Source organism: Poeciliopsis prolifica, unplaced genomic scaffold, assembly GCF_027474105.1.
Source record: "Poeciliopsis prolifica strain line A6 unplaced genomic scaffold, Auburn_PproV2 SCAFFOLD001, whole genome shotgun sequence".
In the NCBI taxonomy this organism is placed as follows: Eukaryota; Metazoa; Chordata; class Actinopteri; order Cyprinodontiformes; family Poeciliidae; genus Poeciliopsis; species Poeciliopsis prolifica.
In genome coordinates, this window is record NW_026562376.1 from 24,562,696 (window position 1) to 24,589,046 (window position 26,351).

The 26,351-nt window shown below is 40.2% G+C and overlaps 1 protein-coding gene across 2 annotated transcripts in view; it reads left to right on the forward strand.

Annotated features, from left to right (window-relative positions):
* Positions 1-26,282, forward strand: part of lrrk2 (leucine-rich repeat kinase 2) — a 35,970-nt gene extending 9,688 nt beyond the window's left edge. Inside the window, exons 10-52 of one of the 2 annotated variants that reach the window (XM_055027030.1) lie at positions 69-148; positions 231-337; positions 1,225-1,354; positions 2,403-2,527; positions 3,581-3,708; positions 3,823-3,967; positions 4,973-5,112; positions 6,067-6,192; positions 6,357-6,527; positions 6,631-6,892; positions 7,019-7,207; positions 7,747-7,862; positions 7,985-8,054; positions 8,626-8,822; positions 8,921-9,171; positions 9,692-9,840; positions 10,707-10,800; positions 10,887-11,073; positions 11,159-11,340; positions 12,390-12,604; positions 13,630-13,757; positions 13,843-14,061; positions 14,757-14,958; positions 15,145-15,233; positions 16,007-16,194; positions 16,281-16,435; positions 16,990-17,136; positions 17,337-17,528; positions 17,714-17,860; positions 17,950-18,062; positions 18,256-18,446; positions 19,629-19,789; positions 19,872-20,042; positions 20,143-20,243; positions 21,379-21,588; positions 21,677-21,870; positions 22,367-22,439; positions 22,514-22,704; positions 23,041-23,193; positions 23,261-23,463; positions 24,317-24,385; positions 24,519-24,650; positions 25,520-26,282. In XM_055027030.1, the coding sequence (XP_054883005.1) occupies positions 69-148; positions 231-337; positions 1,225-1,354; positions 2,403-2,527; positions 3,581-3,708; positions 3,823-3,967; positions 4,973-5,112; positions 6,067-6,192; positions 6,357-6,527; positions 6,631-6,892; positions 7,019-7,207; positions 7,747-7,862; positions 7,985-8,054; positions 8,626-8,822; positions 8,921-9,171; positions 9,692-9,840; positions 10,707-10,800; positions 10,887-11,073; positions 11,159-11,340; positions 12,390-12,604; positions 13,630-13,757; positions 13,843-14,061; positions 14,757-14,958; positions 15,145-15,233; positions 16,007-16,194; positions 16,281-16,435; positions 16,990-17,136; positions 17,337-17,528; positions 17,714-17,860; positions 17,950-18,062; positions 18,256-18,446; positions 19,629-19,789; positions 19,872-20,042; positions 20,143-20,243; positions 21,379-21,588; positions 21,677-21,870; positions 22,367-22,439; positions 22,514-22,704; positions 23,041-23,193; positions 23,261-23,463; positions 24,317-24,385; positions 24,519-24,643 (6,486 nt within the window). In that variant the 3' untranslated portion in view covers positions 24,644-24,650; positions 25,520-26,282. Of the gene's footprint in view, positions 1-68; positions 149-230; positions 338-1,224; positions 1,355-2,402; positions 2,528-3,580; positions 3,709-3,822; positions 3,968-4,972; positions 5,113-6,066; positions 6,193-6,356; positions 6,528-6,630; positions 6,893-7,018; positions 7,208-7,746; positions 7,863-7,984; positions 8,055-8,625; positions 8,823-8,920; positions 9,172-9,691; positions 9,841-10,706; positions 10,801-10,886; positions 11,074-11,158; positions 11,341-12,389; positions 12,605-13,629; positions 13,758-13,842; positions 14,062-14,756; positions 14,959-15,144; positions 15,234-16,006; positions 16,195-16,280; positions 16,436-16,989; positions 17,137-17,336; positions 17,529-17,713; positions 17,861-17,949; positions 18,063-18,255; positions 18,447-19,628; positions 19,790-19,871; positions 20,043-20,142; positions 20,244-21,378; positions 21,589-21,676; positions 21,871-22,366; positions 22,440-22,513; positions 22,705-23,040; positions 23,194-23,260; positions 23,464-24,316; positions 24,386-24,518 lie in introns of both variants that reach the window. The other variant, XM_055027038.1, reaches the window with a different exon arrangement.
* The last annotated feature ends 69 nt before the right edge of the window (positions 26,283-26,351 follow it).

Here is a 26,351-nt window from a genome sequence, read left to right on the forward strand (position 1 = left end):
CAGCCCCTGGCCGCTAGCACTATAGAAACTGTTAAAGTCACCATCTAACTCCCTTTTTCCCGTCTCAGGAAGCTGCGAGCTGGGCCATTCACAATCTGCTACTGCATGGAGCCCAAGTTAACCCTTCAGAAGAGGAGCAGGATGACAGGCATGTAGGAGTTTAAAGGGGGAAAAAAGCCTTCTGAATGAGTTAAACACCGTTTCATGGAAGCTGGATGACTGTTTTTCAGAACTCCTGTTCACAGACAGTTAATGGCTGCCATGCTGGTTCACTCCTCCTCTCCCAGTGTGTTCATTGCTGCTACCAGCGCCATCGCCACGCTCATTACCAACAACAGTGAGTCTTCAGAAACACATATTTACTCCGTATGTGCTGAGGTATGCATCTGATTGTTGCATACTTACAGTCACTTTGACAGTCATAATCAATATATTATTATTGGGAACAAATATCAAGTTTTAGTAATTACTTTAAAAAAAACAAGACAAACCAAGGGTGCTAACTACAGAGGCATTAAGTCAATGAAGATATGGCAAAGTGTTGCTTAGGCCATGTTAACAAGAGAGGAGATGGTCAGAGAGTAGAGGCTTGGTTTGTTCTGGTAAAATGTTGAGAAGGTCAGATTAAGGACATTAAGCTCTCTCCACTGGCTTTGAACTAATCTGAAGACCAGTGATGGATTCTGTGATGACCTCAGAGCATTTTTGCATGCCAGCATCATGTCTGGGAGCTCATTTTTTTTGTTATAGTTCATATTTAATACTTATAGTGCAATGGTCTCAAACTAGTCTCTGTAAGGCCCAAGTTCCTGCAACTACTAGATGCAGGAACTAACAAAAAGCAATTAAAAAGCAGTCATTCACCAGTGTTTTTCAAAGTTGCTGTGAAATAAAATATTTCTGAATAGAACTAAATAAGTGAACATTTCATTTCCCATTGGTTCAGCAAACATGGCTCCGATCTTAGCTCATGAGCAGAGCTCTGCAGTGCTTCACTTCATGCTAGTTAAGCAGTTTTATCATTTAATTCAAATGTGTAAGACACTTTTGCACTCTCGAGGAGTGCAGTTTGAGGCCACTTGCACAAGGGAAGTCCAGAATGTAGACAGACCAGTAAATTCAGAGCTTTGCTTTTTGGCTCAGCTCACCACAACTGCCTCATTTAGGTTTTATCTTCATTCTTTGGCGAAAGGCTTCTATAGGAAGTGTCTGCTTTGTTTGCAGGTAAAATGATCTTCGTGCTGCTGTCTGGTGGCCTCCATGTCAATCTGGTAGAGATGATGAAGAGACATGGAAGCTCAGCAGAAGTTTCCATCAGCGCCTGCAAGTTGTTAAAGCTGCTTTTCCACGGAAGGTTTGGACCAAAAAATATTCTGTTTTTTAGAAATATTACCAAAAGCCAAAGTTTAAAGGAAAATACATAAAAAAAAAACTTACAATGTTTGAGTAAAGTCATCATTCTAATGTGCAAGACTTCAGGATCAGAAGTTGAAATATCAGTGCTTTCTAAAAAATAATAATAAATAAAAAGTCATAAATATGGGTTAGCCTGCTGTTTGTAAATTGTCTTTAGTGTTTATTTATTTTTGAAAGATTGTTTCTCAGATGATATCCTTTATCATAATATTTCTTATGAATAGGAAAGTTTTGTCAAAGTTCAACATTGATTTGAAATTATACAATTACAAGATAATGGGATTTGATTTCAAATTGGCATCTATAATTTTGTATGTCTTGATGATTGGATGTGATTGGTCAGACATTTTTTAAACAGGAAGTGATTTTACCTTTAGACTGTTTCTTTGAAAGTGAAGGTGACTGAAACGTTGCGAAACATTTTAAAAGATGATGAGTTTGTGTCTGTCTCCTTTTCTTAAATGAATCAGCTATTAAAATAAAGGAATACAGATCATTTCTTTGCTAAGAAAAAAAATACATCAGTACACAAAATGTATGTTTATTAAATTGACAACCAAAGAACAGATTGCCACTAAAGAGCAATGTGAGGTACATTTCACTTCCCATTGGTATAAAAAGTATTTTCTTAGTTTCAGAACAAAAATAGTCTTAACAATTAAAACATAAAATGGCCAGCTCAGCACTCATCTTATCAATAATAATTTAGAACATTTGCATATACAAACATCCTCAATGGTAACAGAAACAATCCCAACGAACAAAAAGCAGTCATTCACCAGTGTTTCTCAAAGTGGCTGTGAAATAAAATATTTCTGAATAGAACTAAATAAGTGAACATTTTCTCTTTCTATTTTTCATTACTTTTCATCTATGCAGTTTGTTAATTGCATTGACATTCACAGAGGGTTGGAATTGTGTGCTGAGTGTCGAGTTCCCATGAGTTCTGGTTGGTTTGTTAGTAGAAGCGGTCCTTGTGTTTCTAGGACCGCCAGCCTGGATGAGCTGAACATGGCCATGAGTCAGATCCTCACCATCATGAAGATCCACAACTTCCAATCAGAAGTCCAGCTGGCAGCACTGGAAGCCAGTCTGATCTTCCTTTGCCCAGGTAAGATGCTAGCAGGCTTATTCACAGCTCAGGTGCTACTTTATAGATTATCTGACAAGGTAATTCATTGCTGTTGGTGGGACAACCACAGCAAAATATACAAACTCATTACAAAAATACAGAAAATATCACAGTGTGGTCAAATTTCAGGACAATAAGAATAGGCCTGTCATGATAACAAATTTTACTGGATGATAAATTGTTCCAGAAATGATTGTGATAAACGATAATATTGTTGTTTTGAGACCAATTTTCAAGTAATATATAGATAATAAGATTATAATGCAAGTTCTTTCTCTCAAAGAACTTAAATGAGACAGCGGTACTAAAACATGACAGCAAAATTGCACCAACAACTAATTTAACAGGAAATGTTGTCTGTCTCAACACAATTGTATTGCTGTTGTAACATAAAACAAAGCAATGAAACTATTAAAATTAGATAAAGAAGAGCAAATACAGTTATTGAAATGACTGAATTCTGAAATGACCGCCACACATTCCATATGAATGGCAATTATTTATTTATTTTTGTCCATGTGTGGGAGGATAGATTGTAAGACGCACTTTTTTATGGAGCAGACTACGTTTTGTTTTCTTGATTTCTACAATTTTGTATTTTGCATGTCTTACTTGCAATTCAGATATTCTGATATTTCATGAAAATGGCCTTAAGACACAACATAAACACTAAACATGGACCAGGATCAGGCCACTCAGTCTTAAGAGCATATAATTAATGTGTGATATGTTGCGCTCTTGAAAACTGCTTTATGTTTTCATTTTTCTGCAAACAAGACAAAAGAAGTCTCTGTACATGTTTCAATGAAACATGTTTTTACAGCATGTTCTCTGTTTGGAGGAGGAATGCAAAGCTGATTCAGTACTGCGGCTTTGTTTTTCTCTGCCTCTGCTTAAGAAAGCCGTCCACAGTGCTGTTTTAATTAGATTAGTCATTGAGCAGTGTGAGGTTTTTTTTCTCCCTCTGACTTTGTATGTTTTCTTGCCTTTATTTTGTCTGAACTTGTTTTCTCACTGTGTGGGAATTTCCAGACAGGAGTTTAAGGGAGAATGGTTCCTCCATCACGGATCCCGACATGGCCGATGTGTCGCTGAGAGTCCTGAAGAACCAGTGTGTGGTGGAAGGGGCTCACACACTCTACCTGGAAGCCCTCAACAGGGTACGCAGGATAATTCTCTCTCAATATTCTGAATATTTTTTTTATTTTTAAATCAAGCTTTTACTTGGTTCTTGGAGTAAATATTGATTTCTTTGTGTGTGTATGTTTGTGTAGTTTATCAGGAGACCCGCCATACAGCAGTGCGGCCTGAAGGTGCTATCATCCCTGGCTGATTGCTCAGGTGCAGTGGATCTGTTGTGCCAGCAGGGGGCGATAGACACTGTGCTTCATACACTACATGCGTTCCCAGAGGATCGAGGTATATCATTGCCTTTGACAGAAATAAATCAGAATGAACTAAAACAAACTTTAGTCATGGTTTCGTTCTCACTAAAACCAGAAAGATAGAGCACATAACAGCAGATAGACTTTAAAATACTGTTGTTAGTTTACAAATCACTGAATGGCTCAGCCCCACATTACATTAAAGATATGTTATAGTTGTATCAATCTTCCAGACCCTTCAGGTCTTCTGATCCTGGTTCTACTCTGCAACCCCAGAACCAGAACCAAACGAGGAGAAGCAGCATTCAGCTGCTGCTCCTCGTTCCCCAAATTTGGAACAAACTTGCAGAAAACTGGAAAACAGCTGAAACAATGAGTGCCTTTAAATCTCGACTAATAACCCACCTGTTCAGAGTTGTTTTTGGAAACATAATAAATTTAACAATGGCATTTGACTTAACGTCATGATTTAATTGTTGATTCTACATTCCATGACTTTGTGTTTGTCATGATGTAAAGCACTTTGAAATGCATTGCTGCTGAAATGTGCTATACAAATAAAATTTGATTTGAAACAAAGATAAATTGTACTAATTTTATAGTCCTATATAAGTCTGTGAAGGTTTTGATACACAATTGGATTTACTCTGGTTTATGTATATTTTTGCAAGCAGATTTCTAGATTTCTAGATTTCCGGTCTTGCATTTGCTAACACTTCTCTCTAGTAACTATAAATAATAGTCATTATTTTTTTTCAGTTCAATAGCCAGAAAATAGTTCTGGCTAATCAAATCTTAGCACTGGAAAGTAAGAGTGACGTTTTAAGCTGTGTTTAAACAGAAGTGTTGCTTATTTGCACTGTCAACCATTAGGCTCTTGAGCATGATACATGCTAGTTAAAGCCAGTGTCTGGTCTACAACTAGTCTCTATGCTCCTCATTAATTCTGTTTCTGAAGCCTTCCAACTCAAATATGATAAACTAAAGGAAGCTGTTAAAAGATTAAATCTGATAATCTGATGTTTCCAATTCCTCCTAGAGATACACTATTGGGGTCTGACCCTGCTTAACTACCTCGTGATGAAGAAGAAGCTCTCCAGGATGATTGTACCAGTCCTGGCCTCCATTGTGGTCGCCTCCTTAACTCAGTACAAAGAAGATTCTGAGATGGTGCTGAAGGTGAGCCATTTAGATCAATAGACATGTTAATTAGCTGTCTGGTGATTGAAATGCTCAAATAAAATGCACAATGGTTGTTGTGCATTTTATGCACAACAATTGTGGAAGCATATTAGTATCTAAAGAAACTAATATGTGAGCTCTTAAAAAGCACCCTGTGATCTTTTGAACAGGACAGCACAAATGAGCAATCTGATGCTTTCCACTTGAAGATCTCATGAATTAGGGTTCATGCAGGAAGGAATCACACTCTACTGTCACATTCCTTATGGTTCTCTTCAGACCTAAAAGGTGAAAAATTATTGCAATATTTCTTGTCAACAATTTGTTGAAGCTACTTTCCAGATTGTTGGTTTCATCTATTTGTTTTAGAACTAGTTTGTAGTTTTTGCCCATTTTCAGTAGCTGTGTTTCCATTGACCATAAAATTGGGCAAATTGGAATTACAAAATTAAGTTTGCTTCATGGGAACATGGCAAATGAGGGGGAAAAATGCTTTGATAAAAAGTTCTTGGGCTAGTATGAGGTGACTTATCCAAGCCCATGGATAACATATGGACGTTATTGCTGATTACATGACATGGGTGAATACAACCAAAACAAACGCACAAATCTAGCGGAAAAAATGGCTCATGATCTCTTCCCAAATAGAAATCCTACCACCACTAAAATCTGACACCACTCTGTTTTTGTTTATATTTCGTGAATACGGAAGTTGCGCTCACTATCTTCTTCAGAGGTTTTTGTGGCATGTGGTTCAGTGGTTCAGGGTGCAGCGCCATCCCTGGAGAGGAGGAGGAACACGTTGCTCAAACGGTTTGGCTTGTTTGACACAGTTCATTGTGGAAGCAAACTGTACCAGCTGAAAATGTAACAAATGTCATTATTTTAGTCTACCGGACTTGTCTATCTCGTGTGAAAACACCCTCAGTGTTTGAAATGTGGATCTCCCAGTGTTTTCAGGTGGCCCTGAGGATGTTGGACGCCTGCCCAGGGGCAGCAGCTCAACTGCAGAGAGAAGACTTCGACAGGCAGATCTTCCAGCACCTTATCCAGGAGAGGGATCAGAGCGTCAGTCCAGTAAGTTTATTCCCGTAGGCAGTTGGTGTTGCATTGTGACGTGCTGTAGTAGAGTAAACCCTCCAATAAACAACGGCTGGGCATCTTTTGAGCAAAGCCATAAAACCCTATGTAACTGAAGTATCTTCTTCTAACCATGACTCTTTTTTTTTTTTTTCCACTAGCTGCGGAAAGTTGTGTGTCTGGCATTGTCCAAGATGTGGAGCGACTCAGAGCTACACTACAGCATGCTTGAAAAAGCTTGCATGGATGGCAACACACTGATGGCAGAGTGCCTCATTGAGCTGGGCGCCGACATCAACAGGAAGGCAAAAACAGAGTCTCTCATCCAACAGGTTAGCCGCTAAAAATCTTAGTTTAAAACCGTTTTGCTGTTGGTTCAGGTCAGTTTTGGTAGATGTGATATGCGGTGATGATGCTATTTTGTGAATTTTTGAGGTGTGTGAGAAAGGAGGTCCTCTGGAGCTGGTGGAGCTCCTGCTGAGCAGAGGCGCTCCGGAGCAGCAACTCCGCAGAGCTCTGGCCGTGAGCGTGAAGAGGGCCGACGGGCCCATCGTCATCCTGCTGCTCAGCCGGCTCGGTCTGGACTTCAACAACAGCGCCCTCTGTCTGGGAGGCTTCCGACTCGGCAGATTGGACGCCGCTTGGCTGAGCCCCCTGCTGGCTGAACGGGGCAGGGCATATAGTCTGCGCTATAGCAGTGAGAAGCATTTGCAGATTCTGTCTCAGTAGTGTTTCCTGTTATCTCACAGCTTTGAAAAAATTGTTCTAATGTTGAAATCAGCAGCACAGCTTCTATCTGATTGTTCTGTTGTCACTCTTAAAGGTAAAGGTGTGACCTTGGCCAGGTACATTCAGTCCCTGCAGAGGTCCAAGAGCGTCAGCGGTTTTTCCAGACCCATGTCAGACCAGTGTCTGACTTCCGGCTACATTTCAGACGAGAGCGATGACTCTAGCTTCAGCACCGTGTCCATGGATGACAGCTTGTTTATGAATGACGAAATAGAGAGTGATGGTAAATTCTTTTTCTTCTACTTATTTGTTTCTCTGTATCACATAAAGATAACTTGAGTAAATACAAAATCTGTTTTTAAATCACGTTTATAATTTCTTAAGAAGAAAACAAAAACCTATCCAAACCAAACTGACAATTTCTGAAAAGTCTTTGCCCCTAAATATAATAACTGGTTGTGTCATTGTTGGAAGTGAGTCTTTTATACTGCTATGAAGGAATATTGGCCAAGTCTTTATTATAAAATTGTTTTAAATAGAGATATTTGAGGGGATATGTGTGTGTGCGTGTTTGTGTGTGTATATATATATATGTATAATATAGTAAATGTTGAAGATATAAATAGGGAGATGGGCTTTTTCTATTTACTTCTGTTTGTCTAATATTAGTATTTGTTTAATCATCTGGAATGCCTTAGCGCAACAGAGATGAGAAGCAAAGTAATCCTGTATACTTATTCATTTCACTGTTGGATATGAATAGAAACTGTTTGTGTTGATTTTGCCAAATTCCTTCTTTCTTTTGTTCTTGACTTGGTTTAGGAAGTGATTCAGTGTCTGGGATTCTGTCTCCAAAGTCAAAAAACAACTCAGTAGAGGAGCTCAGGGGAGACTTCTTCAAAAGGAAGCAGGGACGTCACAGGCACTCCAGTGCAGAGGTCGGCCCTGGGAGTTGACGTTCATTCTTTCACACTCGTTACAGTTCAATTTCCTTGCTTGCTTTACTTTGTGCGGCGTTGGATTGAGGGTCTTCTTTTTCATCTGTTTGATACAAATGCAGAGTCCTCAACCTGAAAATGAAAATAATGAATCGATTAATAGAAGATACACACGGAGAAACTCTAAGCCAAGTAAGTCTGTCCAAAGGGAAAAAAAGAAAAAATATATTTTCTGTATCATATTTATCCATGTAATTTGTTTTGTCTGGTTGTTTCATTTGACCAGACAAAACACTTGAGCGTAAAAATACAGCAGAAAAATGATCTGCAATCGTAGCCAATGTTAATGTGTAATTTAGAGCTGCAAATAGTGATTATTTTAGTAATTAGATTGTTATATCAATTATTTTGATGATTAATCGATTAATTGGGTGCAGAAATGGTCATTTAACCATTTGAGTATTTTTTGTGCAATACTAAATAAATAATTTAACTACTTTTCAAAAAAGAAAATATTTTATTGCAAAAAATGCAATAACAAAGCATTTTGAACTCCAAAATGTACTTATATTGCAATAAATACTTAATTACTCCTCTGAATATGTTGTTTTTTCTTTCTTTTTCTTTTTTTTTGCAATTGATAAATTTTTTTGAGGTAACAAGTAATCCATTACTAAATTAGTTTCTCAACGATTTTCCTCAACAATTGATTAATTAATGGTTTCAAACACAGTGTAATTGTGTTCTGGTTCGCCGCCCTCAGTGCTGGGCTCTGGTGAGAACTCCACTGCTCTTTTCAAAGAAAAAGAGAGGATCCGCCTGCTGGACCTGTCAGGGAACGAGTTAGACTCCCTGTCCTGTTTCCTTGACGATGCTGTTGTCCAGCAGCAGCTGTGGCACGTCCATCGCCTGGACCTGAGCAGCAACGTTCTGCTGGAGTTCCCCTCTGCCATCTGCCAGGTAATGCATTTCAGCCAAATATTATAATTAGGTCATATAACAGAGGAGAATTTGACTCTTGGCTCTAGTTTCTCATTTTGGTTTTTGTTTTGGCGCAGAGTTTGAAGAGTCTGACGTGTCTGGACCTGCAGGGTAACCAGCTTCGCTCGTTGCCAGACGACCTGCTGGCTCTTCCCTCACTGAGCACGCTCAACGTCTCCCGTAACTGCATTGGCCCCGTGCTGACCTTCGACCCGGCTGTCACCTGCCCCTCACTGAAGCAGCTCAATCTGTCAGTCAATAAAATCACCACATTCCCCTATGAGCTGGGCCGGACCATGGGAAAGCTGGAGGAGCTGTTTATGGACAGGTGAGCTGTCTGGGAAACCGGTCATTTTATAGAGTTCAAAACCAAAATACTTATTATATTTCAAACGTTTCGTAAGGTGGAGTCAGATTTCTTTTCACAATGACTTTATGGAGTTTTAAATTTTAAGTTCAAAAGGACAAACGTGTTTTGTCCTTTAATGTTTTTCATATTTGGTATTGATTGTATCTTTTTAACTCTTTTGTTTTAACGTTTTAACACAGTTTTCAATTAATTTAGTCAATTTGTTTTTCTGATTTATTTTCTTACTTGTGACTGTAGTTCACAAGTTGTTTCAGCTGTAGCAGTGTTAAAATGCACTTTAAATAAAGATGATGATGGTGACATTTTATTAAACATTTCCTTTTGCACTTTTGGCAAAACATAACTTAAGCATAGCTATTGTGAACAGAAAACACACACACATGCGCGCACACACGCTTTTGGCTATTATATTTTATTAAGGTGATTATGTAAAAAATTGCTCCCTGGAAACATGTTTTTCTTTTGTTTTGTTTTCCAGCAACGGTCTAACTGAGCTGTGCTCCGCTCTCTATCTCCCGGAAGTCAAGCTGCTGGATGTGAGCAAGAATAATGTGGAGAATATTTCTCCTGACTTTCTGACCACCTGCCCTAAACTGGAAACGTTGAATGCTTCAAACAACAAAATATGTAAGTACTAATGTGAGATAGATATTTTTTTGCACTGTCAAGAATGACTGATACTTTTTGATAATGTGGACAGACACTGAACTGATTCAAGCAAAAATTATGTGAAGGTGGAAGGTGCAATCAACAATCAGGAGTATGGTGAAGACCTTTGCAGATGCTTAGTTGTGTCATCAGTATGTTTCATTCTGTTAGCTATTTAAGCAGGAACATAATTTGTAGAAATCTGTATTTCTATAGAAATTGAGATGAAGTTGTATTTCCACAGGAAACCTTTCCAAGTAGGTACACCATTAACGTGAGGAACTAAATGTTTGACATTAAGATAAAAAGTTAATTGCGCTAACCCCAAAGCACTAATCGTAAACATTAATTTGGCTAACTCTACAGGAATATACCAACAAGATATTTAGTAGAAACTAATGCTAAAATGCTAACTTCAATTCAAATTTTCTATGCCCTACAACCCTTGAGAAGCAGTTCAATTTTAACATCATGATTTGCGTGTTCTATTTATTTGTTTCAATATTTTTCTCTAATGTCTGTATTTTTGCCCTTGTATGTTTCTTGTTTGAAATAGTTATTTGGAAAAACAGAGAGGAGAGGAAACGGATTTGCTCCGTTAAATGTCTTCGCTCTTATTTCAAAATAAGAGCATGAATGTAAACGTCTAACTACTTGAAGAATTTTTTTAACTCGATAATCACAGCTTCGACACAGATCTCAAATTTTGTTCAAGACATTTTCTGACAAGTGAAGATATTTTTTGTGGGTCTGGGTTTAAATCCCTTAGTGATTCAGTTGCATTCACTTTACATTCATATTATTTGATATAAATAAATCAGAAGATGTTACCTATGCCTGTCCAGGTTCCCTTTCCCAGCTGCCAGCCAAGGTCACAACGTTGAAACTGGCTAACAACAAGTTCACTCACGTTCCTGAGACCATACTGAATCTACCAAAGTACGCCCTGAAAAATAAAACATCTTCTCATGTGTAATAGTCAGATGAGAGGATTCTGCAGTACTCTTCTCTTTCTCTCTGTCCAGCTTACGTTCAGTGGACATGAGGACCAACTGCATCGACGTTCTACCTGGTCCGGGGTGCTGGGTGTCCCACAACATCCGGGAGCTAATGTTTAGTCAGAACAGCATCAAAGGTTTGGATCTGAGTGGACCGATTTACAAATGGGCCAGACTGGAGAAACTCCATCTGAGTGACAACAAGCTTAAAGAGGTGAAGCTGCAGAAATGAAGAATATTTATGGCAGATTCCAGAACAGGAGAACATCGTTTAAACACTTTGTGTTGTTCCCATGCAGATCCCGCCGCAGATCGGCTTGTTGGAAGGCCTAAACTCTCTGGATGTGAGTCGGAACGCCAGACTGAGGTCGTTTCCGGATGAAATGGGAAAGCTGGGGAGACTGTGGGACCTGCCTCTAGATGGCCTTCAATTGGACCTGGATCTGAAACTTATTGGCAACAAGACCAAAGACATAGTCAGGTCAGCAGCGTTCTTATTTCTAAATATAAACTTCACTTACACCAGTTATGTCCACATTTGGTCCTTGATGGCCAGCATCCTGCATGTTTTAGCTCTCTCCCTGGTTTAGCACACCTGGATCAATTGATGACCTACAAAGAACATTGACACAGTGAGGAGGTTGTTACTACCACCAGGGAGAGAACTAAAACATGAAGCATGATGCCGGCCCTCAAGAACCCACTTTGGGCACCGCTGACTTATACTGCAAAAGCACAAAATCTTACAGAGTTTTTGATCTAGTTTTTAGTGCAAATATCTGAGTACACTTGAAATAAGACTGAACTAACTTGTCAGTACATTTTAGCAAGATACAAGAACTTTTTTTTTTTTAAATAATTCCTTGATATTGATAAGTACTAGTTATAAGTGAATTAATCTGCTAGTTGAACAAGGTATTTTTCTCATGTTAGAAGCCAAGTTCCAGTGGTAGATTATTTCACTTGCAGCCTGTAGTTTTCATTATTATTACAGAACTATTGACTTCAAGAAGCACTATTATGTTTTCCAGGCACAGTCAAATAACTATGTTACCTTCAGTTTTTAAAAAGGCTATAACAAATATGACTAAAGAAATTTGACTTTGTATTTTAACACCTTGAAATTGGAAATCTGTCTTGTTTAAAAACACTTGCTTTTTCTGAAGCTCTGCTTTCAGGAAGTCACCACAACATGGCTCCTCTATTAACTCTTTAACAATGTTTTTACCAGCATAACACTGAGAAGAAGCTTGTATAATAAACAGATGTGCAGTTCCATCAGGTGTTTGCTAATTGCTGGTGGCTAGTCTGAAGAAGCTGAGTGGGAGAGTCATGGGAGAGGGCAGCTCTGTGAGGCAGAAGCTTGGAAACTGCAGCTCCAAGGAGGCAGGGCGAGCTCCATGTTTGTTTTTGATGAGGGACTAACTTTATAACATGTGTGTTTTGTCTTATTTGAAGTGTACAAAGATATTTGCACCTTGTGCTTTTGTTGTGTACTCTCAAAAAATCAAGTAGTTTCCCATTTCCCAGGTTTCTGCAGCAGCGCTTGAAGAAAGCAGTGCCGTACCACCGCGTTAAGCTCATCGTGGTAGGGACCACCGGCTGCGGGAAGACCACCCTCATCAGGCAGCTGATGAAGGTGAAGCGGTCCCAGCTGAACTCAAAGCAGAGCGCTGTGGACGTTTTCGACTGGACCATCAAGGAACGGGACAAGAAAATGTTGTTGAACGTCTGGGACTTCTCAGGTTGGCTCACATCGCAAACGAGAAATGTATATGGGCAAAAAACGGAGGAAGTGCTGCTTGTCTAACAATTTGGATGGGGGAAAGACATATAAAGGTGCAGTAACCTGAATCCAATAAGTGTGCTCACTCATATGTTTTTGGAAATGGATCAAAATCGTGTGAAAGACTTCATTTTTCTGGGAATATATTTATAAAACTTATAATGAACCTGACTTAAAGTACAGTTCAGCTATCCTGGAAGGAATTTTATGACATCTGCTCATTTGCATTGTCTAGCTGACACCATAGTTTGCAGAGAAGTTACAAAAAAATCATATATTAAGATATGACAGGAACGTTGAAGAAACCTCTAGTATTTCTGTACTCTTTCTTTGTGACAAGAACCTCTTGTCTTGTGAAGAGGGCTAAGAAGAAGAGTCAAAGACAGTCCTTTTCCTCCTTAGAAAACCTGTGGTATAGTAAAAACTTGTGAGAAAACATCTTGTGATCTAATGAAAGCAAGCTAATATTTTTTGGTTGCACAAAAAGCCTAAAACAAAGAAAGAAAAAAACCTGTTGGTGCTACGGTGTCTTCAAGGCGTGGGATTGTTTTGACATCAGATGGAACTGAGTTTTTTGTTAAGATGAATGAAATCATGAAAAGTTTCACAAGCCAGTCTGTTTTGACCCCAAATCTCCACTTTCAGGTTACAGAGTTTGCGTTTTTTTACCATCACATAAAGTCTGAGAACTCACTCAAAGTCAAGAATGGAATAATTTCACCTCTGCAAAACAGAATGGACAATATTCCCAAGTGAAAATGTGGGAAGGTGACTCTTACCAAAGAAGACACAATGCTTAAACTGAATCAAAGTTCTTTAAAATATATTAGTGTAAGGGTGTGCACATTTATGCAAGCAGGCTATTACACCTTTTTCAGCCCCAATAAATGTTTATTCATGTTTTCATTTAACAAAAACTTGCCATTTTACAACAAGTAAAAGGAGTTTAGAGTCACATCAGTTATAATCTTGTTTGCTCCACAGGTGGAGAGGAGCTCACTGGCTCTCATCCTCTCTTCCTCACATCCAGAGCGCTCTATCTGGTCGTCTACGACCTCAGTAAGGGACCCAGTCAGGTGGACGCCCTTAAGCCCTGGCTCTTCAACATTAAAGTGAGCCACACGCTAAACACACAATACATTTTATTTTATCACATTTTCCCCAACACATCCATTTGTGTTGTTGTTTTTTTCTCAGGCAATGGCTCCGCTGTCTCCAGTCATCCTTGTTGGAACCCACACTGATGTGAGCGAGGAGCTGCAGATCCAGTCATGTCGGAGTAAAATCAGAGAGGAGCTGCTGAACCACCAGGGCTTCTCGGCCATCAGAGACTGTCACATGGTCTCGCTCTGCGAGGACTCAGACTCCATTGCCAAACTCCGCAGGGCAGTCATCAGAGAGGTCACCAACTTCAAGGTAAAGGCAAAGAAACCTGAAATCGGGTATCTGAGCAGCCACCCCACTACTTACATTGTTACATTGTTGTAAAATCAACTTTATTGAGCTGTACATCATGTAATATGAAATCAAATTATATCACACTTGTATAGCGCTTTTTTTTAAAAGTTGTTTAAAAAAAAGTGGCCTTTATTTGAGAGCTCACACAGGAAATGAGACAGGGGGACGATATGCGGTGAAGGTCACCAGGTCGGGATTCGAACCTGTGACGTTCAGGTTGAGGACTAAGGCTTCAACACATGGGTTTTGCTTTACTCCTGTACCACCTCAGCATCTCATTTAGCAATTTTAATAGTTTTTAAAATGTTATTCCCTCATCAATAGCATATCTGGAGTGTTGCTTTGATTCTTTCATGCATGTTTGAAAGCTCTTTTAATCTCCCATGGCAACCATTCAGCTGTGCAAACCACATGGATGGACTTAGCCCCGCCTTCAAGGACAAAGCTCCTCCTCTAGCTGCATTTTCCAAGTTTTTGCCTCATAGACTGACAAAGTCTGGGCTAACACGAAAATATATATTTAGTCATATTTAAAATATATATATATGATTTTATTAAAACTGAAGGCAACATAATTAATTGGTTGTGCTATAAATATGCCTGGAAAACACATAGTACTGCCCCTTTAACACACACCTCATCTGTTTGTTCAGATCCAGGGCCAGCAGGTTATGGGTCAGTTGGTACCAGACTGCTACGTGGAGCTGGAGCGCAGAATTCTCCAAGAGAGGAGCAGAGTCCCGCCAGAGTTTCCTGTCCTCAGGTATGACAAGCTTCTGCAGCTCATCCAGGAGAGCCAGCTGCAGCTGGAGGAAGCCGAACTCCCCCACGCCATCCATTTCCTCAGTGAAGTGGGTCAGTTAAGAACTGGACTTTATTTCTGACACTAACACTAGTTTCCAGAATATAACAACAATGTCTAAAATCTGTTTAAATCCGTGTTCTTGTTGAAGTAAAATGAATTTTTGTACAGCAAATATTTTGTGCTTTAATGAAATACAAGCCCTCACTCTAACAGTTTGTAATTTATTTTTGTTTTAGGAGTTTTATTACACTTTGACGACCCTGCTCTACAACTTCAAGAACTTTACTTTATCAATCCACAGTGGTTGTGTAACATTCTGTCTCAGGTAAGCATGTGAAGTACATCATTTTTCCCTCTCTGTACATTATGACACTGAAATCATCCTCTATCAACAGGGCACTATGTGTTAGAACCTATATATAGATTGCGATTAATTAATATTTTACTCAATATTTTATATTTTAAATCAGTACAGTCACTTTTTTGTGACATAAAATCTAAATCAAACGTGAGCATCAACTGCATGCAGCAGATCAAGTATAATATTGGCATACAAAGTGAATTCAGGGAACTCAGATATTTTAATATAAATACTGATATTGTATTGACATTGCAATGGCAAATTTTGATATATTTGATATATTTTGTAGCTTGTTAGATTTGGGCACATATAACATATAACATATTTTGTTGCGTTAGCCCTAAAGACTTGTTTCGCTAGTACCACTCACAAACATTAGGTCTAGCACTAACATGCTGTGTCAGCATGGTATTTAGCAGAAAAATTTATTTAGAGGAAGCTAAGTGTGCTAAGCATTATCAAAGTTTGTAAAAAAAAAAAAAAAAAGGTAAAGCACTGAACTTAAAATTAGTTCTGCTATAAGTTGTTTAGCAGACGAGTGCCTACCAGTGGAATTGGTGTTCGGCAGAGTTCAAATCTCGGGTCTTTTCTGTTTATTTTCATACATGAATTTCTTCACCATAGGTCTATTTTCAAGAAAGTTACCTTTTACCATTCAGTGTTTATATGCAAATGAAGCAATGTAGTTGCTTTTCCATAGAGCTCAGTTCATTCAAACATGTCTGTCCTGTGTGCAGAAACTGACTTTGAAGAGCTGTGGCCTCTTGGAGCAACCAAAGGGAGTGGTCCAGCGATCTGCTGTGGAAAGGTTTCTGTTGGAGACCAAATGTTTCCCCAAGAGCCACATGCTCCAGTTCTTCAAACTTTTGGAGAAGTTTCAGATTGCCCTTCCCTTTGGTGAGGACCAGCTACTGGTACCCAGCAGGTACATTAGGATTTCTTTATTTGGAAATACATCCACATAGCACTGCCAAGATTGTGGTATTCTCTGATTTGTTCTGTTTTAAACAGTTTGTCCAAACACAGACCAGTTATAGAACTACCTCACTGTGAAAACTCTGAGATGATTGTACGTCTGTATGAGATGCCCTACTTCCCCATGGACTTCTGGTCTAGGCAGATCAGTCGTCTGTTAGAGGTATCCTCGTATTTGCTCTGTGGAAGAGGTAAATCCAACAATGGCTGCTAGCATCAGTGCTGCTTTCTGCATTTTGTCTTAATGTTGGAACATAATGATCTCCAGTCTTTGTAATACATATTTGACGTTGTAGCACACACAATTTGATCATCACATATGGTAAACCTGGTTTCCACTGTTCAGTGCTATACTGCACAGATGCTTTACTCACCTTTTGGATGTTGGATGCTTGAAACTGAAAGTAAAAAATGATCTAATATTGATCTGAACTCCTGAGGGCACTGTGTGAACATTGGCATTTAATTCCTGGATGGTCAGTTGACCTTTTAAAATAAAAAAATTAAGTAAATGACACAAGAACATTAAAAATAGTAACGGTACAGTTAATACACGCTGTTCACGACAGCAGTGACATAAATACAGATTCTGATGTTCCTCAAACTCCACTTCAATTCCTTCAGTATTCCTTTAGTGTAGACCCACTTAACAGATGTCAAATGTTGGGAATCAGCGACAGCAGTTTAAGATTCCCGGGAAAGAAAGACAGTCGCTATTAATCTGGTCACTTTTTTTCCTCTCCAGAAAAGGTGCTTCGACCCAACCGTATTTACTGGAGGCGAGGTATTTACCTGAACTGGTCCCCTGACGCGTACTGTCTGATGGAGGCTGCTTCAGAGGAGCAGAGTCCCTCCAGCTTTGTGAGGATAACTGTTCCCTCATCTCAAAAAGGTACCATGGGTGCAAAGGATACTGTATGGTCTCAAACATGATAAAAGAATTGTAATTCCAGATGGTTATTTGCATCAGAAATTTATTCCATTTGATGCCTCTTACTTTTTATTTTGTTGGACTGTTTCTATAGATAAATCACATAATTCCATCCATGACAGCATTGCTTCCTGTTTTCCCCATGTTTTCCTTTTGTCCAGGCCGAGTGTTGCTGGGCCAAGTGGTGGACCACGTTGACTCCGTACTGGAGGAATGGTTTTCTGGTCTGCTCAACACCGACATACATGGCAATGGAGAAGCTTTGCTAAAGAAGTGGGCTCTCTACAGTTTTGAAGATGGCCAGGAGTGGAGGAAGATTCTGCTAGAAGACCTTTGTAACCATTTTGATGAAGGTACATCCCTTTAATTCCCAACAATAAATTCAGCATGCATGCCGATGACATTGTCTTCTTTTTGGTTTTCTCTTCTGATGATATTTGGTTGACAAATATGAGTTGACTTCCTAAATGGAATTCTAAAACTCCCATTGCATAATCCCAGCATCACTCAAACTAAAAACAGAACGTGTTGATCCTAGATTTCTTGATGGTGAACCCAGAGAATACGCGCTGCAAGCTTCCGATCTCTCAGATCGCACCAGACCTAGTGCTGAGTGACCAGCCTGCAGGAATTTCACTGGATGGGGAGGAATTGGAAGTAGACCTCTCCAAAGAACACAGACTAGGTACAGCTTTTAGTTTTTTTCATAAAATAAGTCTCCTGAAATAGTTTGTCCTATAACAAGTTAATATTTGTAAATCTTATATTTTAAAGGCGACGGAGGTTTTGGAACGGTTTATCGAGGAATTTATAAAACCGAAGAAGTTGCCGTGAAGGTTTTCAACAAGCATGCTTCTGATCTTTACATCCACAGACTCCTCAGACAGGTACTGCTGGAAGGGTTCTGCCACAGCAATGGATGTTATTGTTGGATTTTAGACATTTGTAGAAGTCGATGATTAACTGTTTTTTTTTTTTTTTTTTTTTTGCGTGTGTGTGTTATTAAAAACTGTTTCATAAAAGTAGAACAAAACAAAACATTTTCTTTCACAGATGAAACCCATTTGCTGTTTTTTCCAGGAACTGGCAGTCCTGGGTCGTCTCCGACACCCCAGCCTGGTGAGCCTGCTGGCCGCCGGCGCCGCTCCTCCGATCCTGGTGATGGAGCTCGCTCACAGAGGCTCTCTGGACTCTCTGTTTAACCATGAGAATGGCAGCCTGAACCGGAAGCTGCAGCACCGGATCGCCCTGCATGTGGCAGATGGTCTCAGGTACAGAGTTAGAAAAAAAACTGGAATATGAGAACCAGCTGCAGTCTGTATTTGAAGTTTCCCTAATGATATTAAAAAATTACAGAGTGGAAGTGAAGTTGTTCAGTTTCCAAAAATCAGGACGTTGTATCATATCTAACTTATACACTTTTTTGATTTGGTTAATTTTAGGGTACATTGATAAATCAACCAGTCGATAAGTCAGCCATATTTCCTTAACCACTCTCATGCGAAGCCGATCTTATCCACCAATCTCACCTACCTCAACTAAAGTCTAAAAATCAACCTCTTTCCTAATATGTCCTGCATTTTTAAGTGTTTCTTGCCTATTCAGTAAATTATTACTTTTGGAAACTCTTTGATTGAAAAAGATTGGAACGTATTTAATTTTTAGCCCCAGATTATGTGATTATTAATTAATGAAAAAGTAACTCTTTCTCTACTCAGCAGCAGCATAAATTTTACACCTTTATGTCACAATAAACACAACAGGAAAGACAGAGTTTGTAGGCATGGCATAACTTGATTTTTCACAAAATGTGCTTCATTTCTTCCTGCCTTTTCTCTGTGTGCAGAAAATACAGACAAATCTCAAATTTGAAGCTTCCAACAAATTGAAACATGATTACCATAGTGTTGCATCATCTGTTCTTTGACGTATGTGCTTTAACCATTTGAGATCAAAGAAAACCTCTTGCTACTGCCTGAGGAATCTGTATCTGTTCTTCTTCAGCACTAGATTTAAACTTTCTGTAGTCTGTACAATTCTCCATAACTAGTCAATATTAAAAAGGGGAGGTAGGCTGGTCAAACACAAACACGCTAAATGATTCTCTGGACCATTCATCTGTCAATCAGTCTTCTAGTTTCCAGTCTTTCATTATTGGAGACAGAATTGTGTTTGCATGGTGTAAAACACTGTGGACTGCCTTGATGCTGAATGTGCTACACAAATAAACTTGGCTTAAATAGGTAAAGGTGTGATGTAGTGTATAGGTTTAATTTGATCTTTTTTCTTATCCCCTGAAAATCACATCTTTTGTAATTTTGATTATTATGAGAAGGTTCATTCATAGTACAAATTTAGTTTTTTCTGTCTTGGCTCCACATGAACAAACTTTTGACGTAGAATGATAAATGTGATATCCAGTCAGTCAGTCAGTGATTGATCTGTATGATTAGGTACCTCCATTCCGCCATGATCATCTATCGGGACCTGAAGCCCCACAACGTGCTCCTCTTCAACCTGAAGAGCGATTCTGACATCATCGCCAAAATCACTGACTACGGGATCGCTCAGTATTGCTGTAGCATGGGCGTGAGGAGCTCCGAGGGAACTCCAGGTCAGCCAGAGTTTCTTCTCTGTGGCCGTTTCAGGCTGACTGGAATCGGGAGTTTTGACGGGTCTCCTCTTCCGTCTGGCAGGTTTCCGAGCGCCCGAGGTCGCCCGGGGCAACGTGATCTACAACCAGCAGGCGGACGTGTTCTCGTTCGGCCTGCTGCTGTACGACTTACTGACGAAAGGCGAGCGCATCTCGGAGGGCTTGAGGTTCCCCAGCGAGTTTGATGAAGTGGCGGTGCAGGGAAAGCTGCCAGGTGAAGATAAAGTCTGACTCTGGGTCCACCTCTGATTTTTACAAAAAATAGTTTTAAAAATGACCTTTTTGTATTTGTTTATTTATGTATTTTTACACAGACCCAGTAAAACACTATGGCTGCTCACCTTGGCTCAGCTTCCAGGCTCTGATGATGGACTGTCTGAAGGAAAGCCCACAGGATCGACCCACCTCTGCTCAGGTGAGGTGTTGAACAGCTGTTCGCTGTTCTCCAGATGTCCTTGAGAGTAAAAATAATCCACGGTAGAACCAGGATGTCTGATCCTCATAGAGTCTACAAGGTTTTGCAGGTTTCACCAACTCAAATTTAAGACTTTTTAAGGCCTTTATGATCATTTGGAATTAAATTTAAGACCTGTATCATGACAGAAATGTACAAAAGGAAATTTTATATTTTACATCGATATGTATATGTAAATGGGAAACTATCGAAGAATAATTGGCATTACTTGTTAGACCTACAGATATTGTAATATTCATACTTTAGTTGAAGACATTAATTACAGATCCTTTTATTCTTCTTTCTCTATTTTCTTTTTGTTCCATGCTCTCAGCTTTTCCTTTTCTCGTCCTTCTCAGTTGTAATTCCCTCCATGGTGTTAACTTTGTTGAAATAAAATAAGACGGGCAAATGAGCACCTTGTTTAAAATCCACTAAACCTCCTAACTTCAGTGTTGCACAACAGGCTCCTCTTAACTCTTAAAGCAGTGCTGAGGTTAGTGAACCCCCTGCAAGTTTTCTGGGAAGCTTCAGCCAGACCAGGGGAGAACAACTTCAATTTCTGGGGTCTGTTTTTGGCTCTTGACAACACCTTTGTGGATTTCACACTGCATATGGCTCACTGCCTACTTAACCCTCGTAGCGCTAAGCTTTTTTGCACAGAATGTATTGGCAACAGAAATGAGGCGAAGACAAACATCGTCCAGCTAATTTATCCATGGTAAGCACAAAAAAGCTAGCTAGTGAACTAGCAGGGGGGTGTTAGCAGGTAGCTAGCTGTAGCTCCAACTGCCTCCAGTCACAGGACACAATAAAGATGTCTGCAGCTGACTTAAACGTTTACCTGACAGTCCTGCAAGAAACATTAGCAAACAATCAAATGCAAGACCTGTCATTACTGTATTTAGGGTTCAGTTATTTTTTAATGAATTTAAGACATTTTAAGGCCTTCATTTTAGCTATATTAATTTACATTTTTTCAACAATCTGCCGGTACCAGCTGGGTTTTTGAATCCAAGCACAAGGAAACAATTTCATGCATCAAATCCTTTTTTACCGTCTTTATTTGTTCATTTTGCATTTGTGATGTGTCCAGGTGTTTGACCGGCTGAATTCAGGGGAAATGCTGAGCTTAATAAGTGAAGTGAAGTTTTCCAGCATGTTTACTGCTCAGTGCATCACAATGAGCAGCGGCGGCGACCAGAGGACATCAAGCCAGACAGCCTGGCTCGGTGGGGGCAGCAGCTCCAGGAGGAAGGGCTTCGTCACAGCCGTGGACCTGCACACCGACGTGGTCACCACACAGGTACCAACACTGGTCCCAAAACTTGATGCCTCATGTTTGACTTCTTTTAAGCTGAAGTACTTTAACGCTTTCCCGTCTTTGTGAACAGGAGGTCGATACCAGCCCCGTCCTTTGCCTCGTGACGGTTCAGATCCCAAATGAGGAATGTGATTGGCTGGTGGCAGGCATGCAGTCTGGCTCCTTACTGGTCATCAGCACCCAGGACGTGTCCACCTATCACCACCTGCAGAGTGTCACCGATGCCGTCACCTCGCTGTACTTCCATGTACACCCTCGGCGCACGTAAGTCCTTACAGAACCACTGAAGCTGATACTGGAGTGGAAATTTTGTCTGCTGCTCCAGACAATTCTGTGTGTGTGTGTGTGTGTGTGTGTGTGTGTGTGTGTGTGTGTGTGTGTGTGTGTGTGGTGTGTGTGTGTGTGGTGTGTGTGTGTGTGTGTGTGTGTGTGTGTGTGTGTGTGTGTGTGTGTGTGCGCTCTAGAGAGCATTTTGACTTAAAAACTCATCTTGTACAATGATACAACAATGAATGTGTCGACTCAGACCTGAAACGTTGCAGCTTTTTCCAAAATACCAAAAAGATCATCCTGATCGTCAAATGGGTTTTTATGAGAAAAGGAAAATGATTCATTGATTAAAAACTTTCAAATCAACAATATAATTAGCTCATCAATCTTAAACCTGATCATTTAGAATGTATACATGTATATTAGAAATAGACAAATGCGTTGAAAATGATATTATTCTTTCTACTTTTCATTTTTGATTCCTTTGCAGCCAAAGGACGAATTACTTGCTTGTCGGCACGGCAGATGGAGTTCTGAGTGTTTATGAGGAGTCTGTGCTGATGGTAACCATCCAGTCGGAACCGCCGGGTCCACTGTGTTGTATGGTGATCACAGCTGTCTGCTCGCCTCCTTCCAGCAGGAGAATGGTCAGCCAGTGAAAAGCGTCACCGTGGGAAATGCCAGCACTCCGCTCGTGTGTTTGGGCCAGTCCACCCACTCACTGGACAGCAGGTCAGTCTGGGCCGGCTGCGGGACCAAGATCCTCTGCTTCTCAGCCGACTACGACGTCTCCAAGTTCATCGACACGAAACCGAACCTCATCTTCCGGTGAGTCTCATGTCTGGACCCAATGATATTTGATTTATTTATTTATTCTGGATCTTTAAAATGTCTTCCAGTTCCAGCGTTAATGTTTAATAAAATTAAGTTCATCGATCTTTGGGGATGTGTTTTTGCATCATTATGCCACTACCATTATATAACTTGAAAACGGTCTCAAAACAACAATATTATCGTTTATCGCAATAACTTCTGGGACAATTTATCGTGCAGAAAAAAATCAGTCATGAATACGACCTCAGTGTCGATACGAAGGGTTCAGCAGATATTCACACACGTAAGTTGGAGTAACAGTGGCGCTGCATGTACCCCGCCCTCCTGCAGCCAGCAGCGGCGTCAGAGCAGCGAGGCGTGCGTCTCCCGCATGGCGGTGGACAGACACGTGTATCTCAGCAAAGCCAGCACTCCGACTGTGGAGGTGTGGGACAAGAAGAGCGAGAGGATGGTGGACTCCATCGACTGCGCTCAGATCATCAGGTACGCTCCGCTGCACTTTTGATCCAATTCGTCGTGAATCGGGCAGTAACCGGGCCGTCCCTCACAGGCGGGGCGGCGGGGCGGAGCCGCTCTCCGAGGGGTCGCCCTCCTGGGCCACGGTGAAGGCCTTGATGATGCAGAACACCGCAGCGCTCTGGATCGGCACTAGAGGGGGCTACCTGCTCCTGCTGGAGCTCTCCAAGCACCAGGTGCTGCAGGTGGTGGCTCCGTCGTGCGACTCCATCCGCGCCATCGTCTCTGCAGTCATACGTGGGTCATCAACTTTTTACACAGATTTTACTGCAAAGACACAAAATCTTACCAAGTATCTTCAGTCTAGTTTCTTATGGAAATCTTTTTACACTTGAAATAAGGCAAAACTAACTCAGAAGCAACTTTTCAGCAAGACGCAGAGCTTGTTTTAAGTAAATAATTCCTTAGTATTGCTAAAAGAAATACAAAGAAGTTATGGGAAAAACTAGTCATTTTTGATCAATATTACTTAATTATTTACTTCAAACAGGGTTCTATAACTTGCTGAAAAGTTACTTTTGGGTTAGTTTTGTCTTATTTCAAGTTTATTCAGATAACGTCACTAAAAACTAGACCAAAACATAAAATCTTTAAGATTTAGTATTTTAGCAGTGCAGGTTTATTCTTTGGGAGCAACGTCTATTCTATGATCTTCTATTGGGATTATGAAGCAACATTAGACCTTCATGTGAAATTTACTGGATATTAAACTTTTGGGTTAACGGCTTGGTCGTGACAGTTTAACATTACGGTGGCAGTTTGCTAAGTTTTGTTTTTCAAACGTCCAGCGAGAACGCGATGTTTCCTGAAGCGTTGTGTTCCACAGCCTGAAGGTTAACTCGCCTCACATTCAGTGCTTCTCCTATCTGCTGTGCAGCAAGGAGAGCGTGAGAACAAAACGGTTCAGAAGAAATGAAGCAGCTGGCTTTTTGTTTGGCTTTTCGATTCACCGTCTCTCTGAGCGTAAGCGTGCAGACGAGTCGACGAGCCACACTGGGAGTTTTATCCGTGTGGAACGTTTTTTTTTTGTTTTGTTTTTTGTTTTTTTGCACAAATGTTTCTTTCCTTCTTTTTTCTTTTCTACAATCAGAGTCGACGAGCTGGAAGAACGCGGTGCTGGTTTTGGGCCGGAGGCTCCCACGAGACAAGAACCGGGACGGTGAGCGTCCTCGTTTGGCCCCGCCGCTTCTCTGTAAAAAACAAAACAAAAAACAAAAAAAAAGAGGGTGGCCTCGCTGCGCGGCTCTCTCTCTGCAGAAAGTGACACGTGTCTGTGTGCGTTTGTCTCTCAGATGAGGAGTCGGCGCTGATGGCGTGGAGCAGCACGCTCCCTCTGGAGGTCAAAGACCTGAAGAAGCACTGTGAGAAGAGGGAGCGGGCCGCGGCCGGCATGAGGGAGCAGCTCCATCACGCCTGAGCCGCAGGTCCCAGTCCGCTCCCGTCGTTCTAACCTCTGCTTTCCGTTTGCTTCATCTGAAGATTTGGTGAATTGGAGCTCAGACGGAGTGCACCCTTATTTCTAAAAACCGATACCGGGTTGCTGCCGTGGAGCTCGGTCTCGGTCCTCGCTTCGTGTCGTGACCTGCTGACCTTTACCGCATGTCTTCTCCTGCTTTCATTCCCCACTTTCCTGTCTGGCAAATAAAGGCTGCCTGAGCTAAAAAACAAAACAAAAACACTTTTAAAACTAATAATAATAATAAATAAAAAAAAACCCTACTAAAGCAATACAAGATGCTCAACAATTCACATTTTGTGTTTGATTCATTTTTCCTGGAAGAATTATCACATAATAACCACTTTAATCTCCTAACGTAGAACCTTACGCTTTTCATATTATGATATCATTCTGATAATAAAATGACTGTATTCTAGTTTTATGACTTTATCCTGACAATGACTTAATTCTCTGTTTACTTTGACCTCATTCCAGTAATATGACATCACCCTTGTATGATTACAACTTTATTCTCATTATGTTTGGTCTTCATTGTTCTATGACTTTATTCAGTTATTCTTCTATGACTTTTTTTTATTTTGAAATGAAAAACCAGTCTCATCCTGGCCCTAATGCTCCGTCACAGACAATAGAACATCGCTAATGTAAAATTATTATTAAAAGCCCAAAACATTATATTGCTGCCTCCAGTTTGTGGAGGCAAAAGTTTTGAAAAGTATCTTTCTTACTGTAGAAAACCAGTTTTTTGTGAATGTTTTGTTTGCTTCTGGTTGTTCATGTCGCAGCAGCAAGAATAGTGACTGAAATCTCCCCTCAACGTTTTGTGTTAAACAGAGGAGTCAGCTAAAGGGACGAACTCTTCAGCTGCTCTGAAGAGGATGTTTTACCTCAGCGCCTGACGAGCCAGCCGCACTTTTCAGGACTCCGACATTCAGTAGGGAAAGTCTGGAGCTGAAGAAGAATCGCGTCATAGATTTATGGTCGTCTTTTCTTCAGCAAAACAGACCTTATGACCTGGCATATTTCATCAGATGATGACTGACTTTTAATCTTCAGGACATTTTTTTGTAAAGGGACAGTTTGTTTAACTTTTGTGTTTGAAGTCTGACAGCAGAGGAGATGTAAAAAAACAAAAATCCTGCTTCCAATAAACATGTATGGATTTTATCCTGTGTGTAAAGTGGAAACCGGTATGGGGGGCGGGGGGGTGGAGGAAGCACAAAGTCATAAAAAAGTGTCAGGTTGATTATTTATTTGTCTGTGAATGCATATTTATCAGTATAAGCCACTCAACATAGATGAGTAAATTAGTTCTAATGCTGCCTGCTCTGCACATGTTGTGGAGTTTTTTGTTGTTGTTTTTTTTACATACGTTCTTATAGCTGAAGTCATTGTGATGCCAATAAGTTATTTTGTTTACGGTTTTATTGTCTTGTCGTTTACACTTAAGATTCATGCATTTAGTCTGGTTTCTTTATTTTGTGTGTAAACAATAATATCTATATATAATACAATTATCGCTACTTTGTGTATCTTGTAACAATGTGTACAGTTCTGTCCACAAAGTAAAATGTGTAAAAAGCCTTAAAATGACTAATTTTTCAATTGCTGTGTTTTAATTACCACTGAAGTGAAAAGTCTGGACTAAAGATGCATCATCTTCATT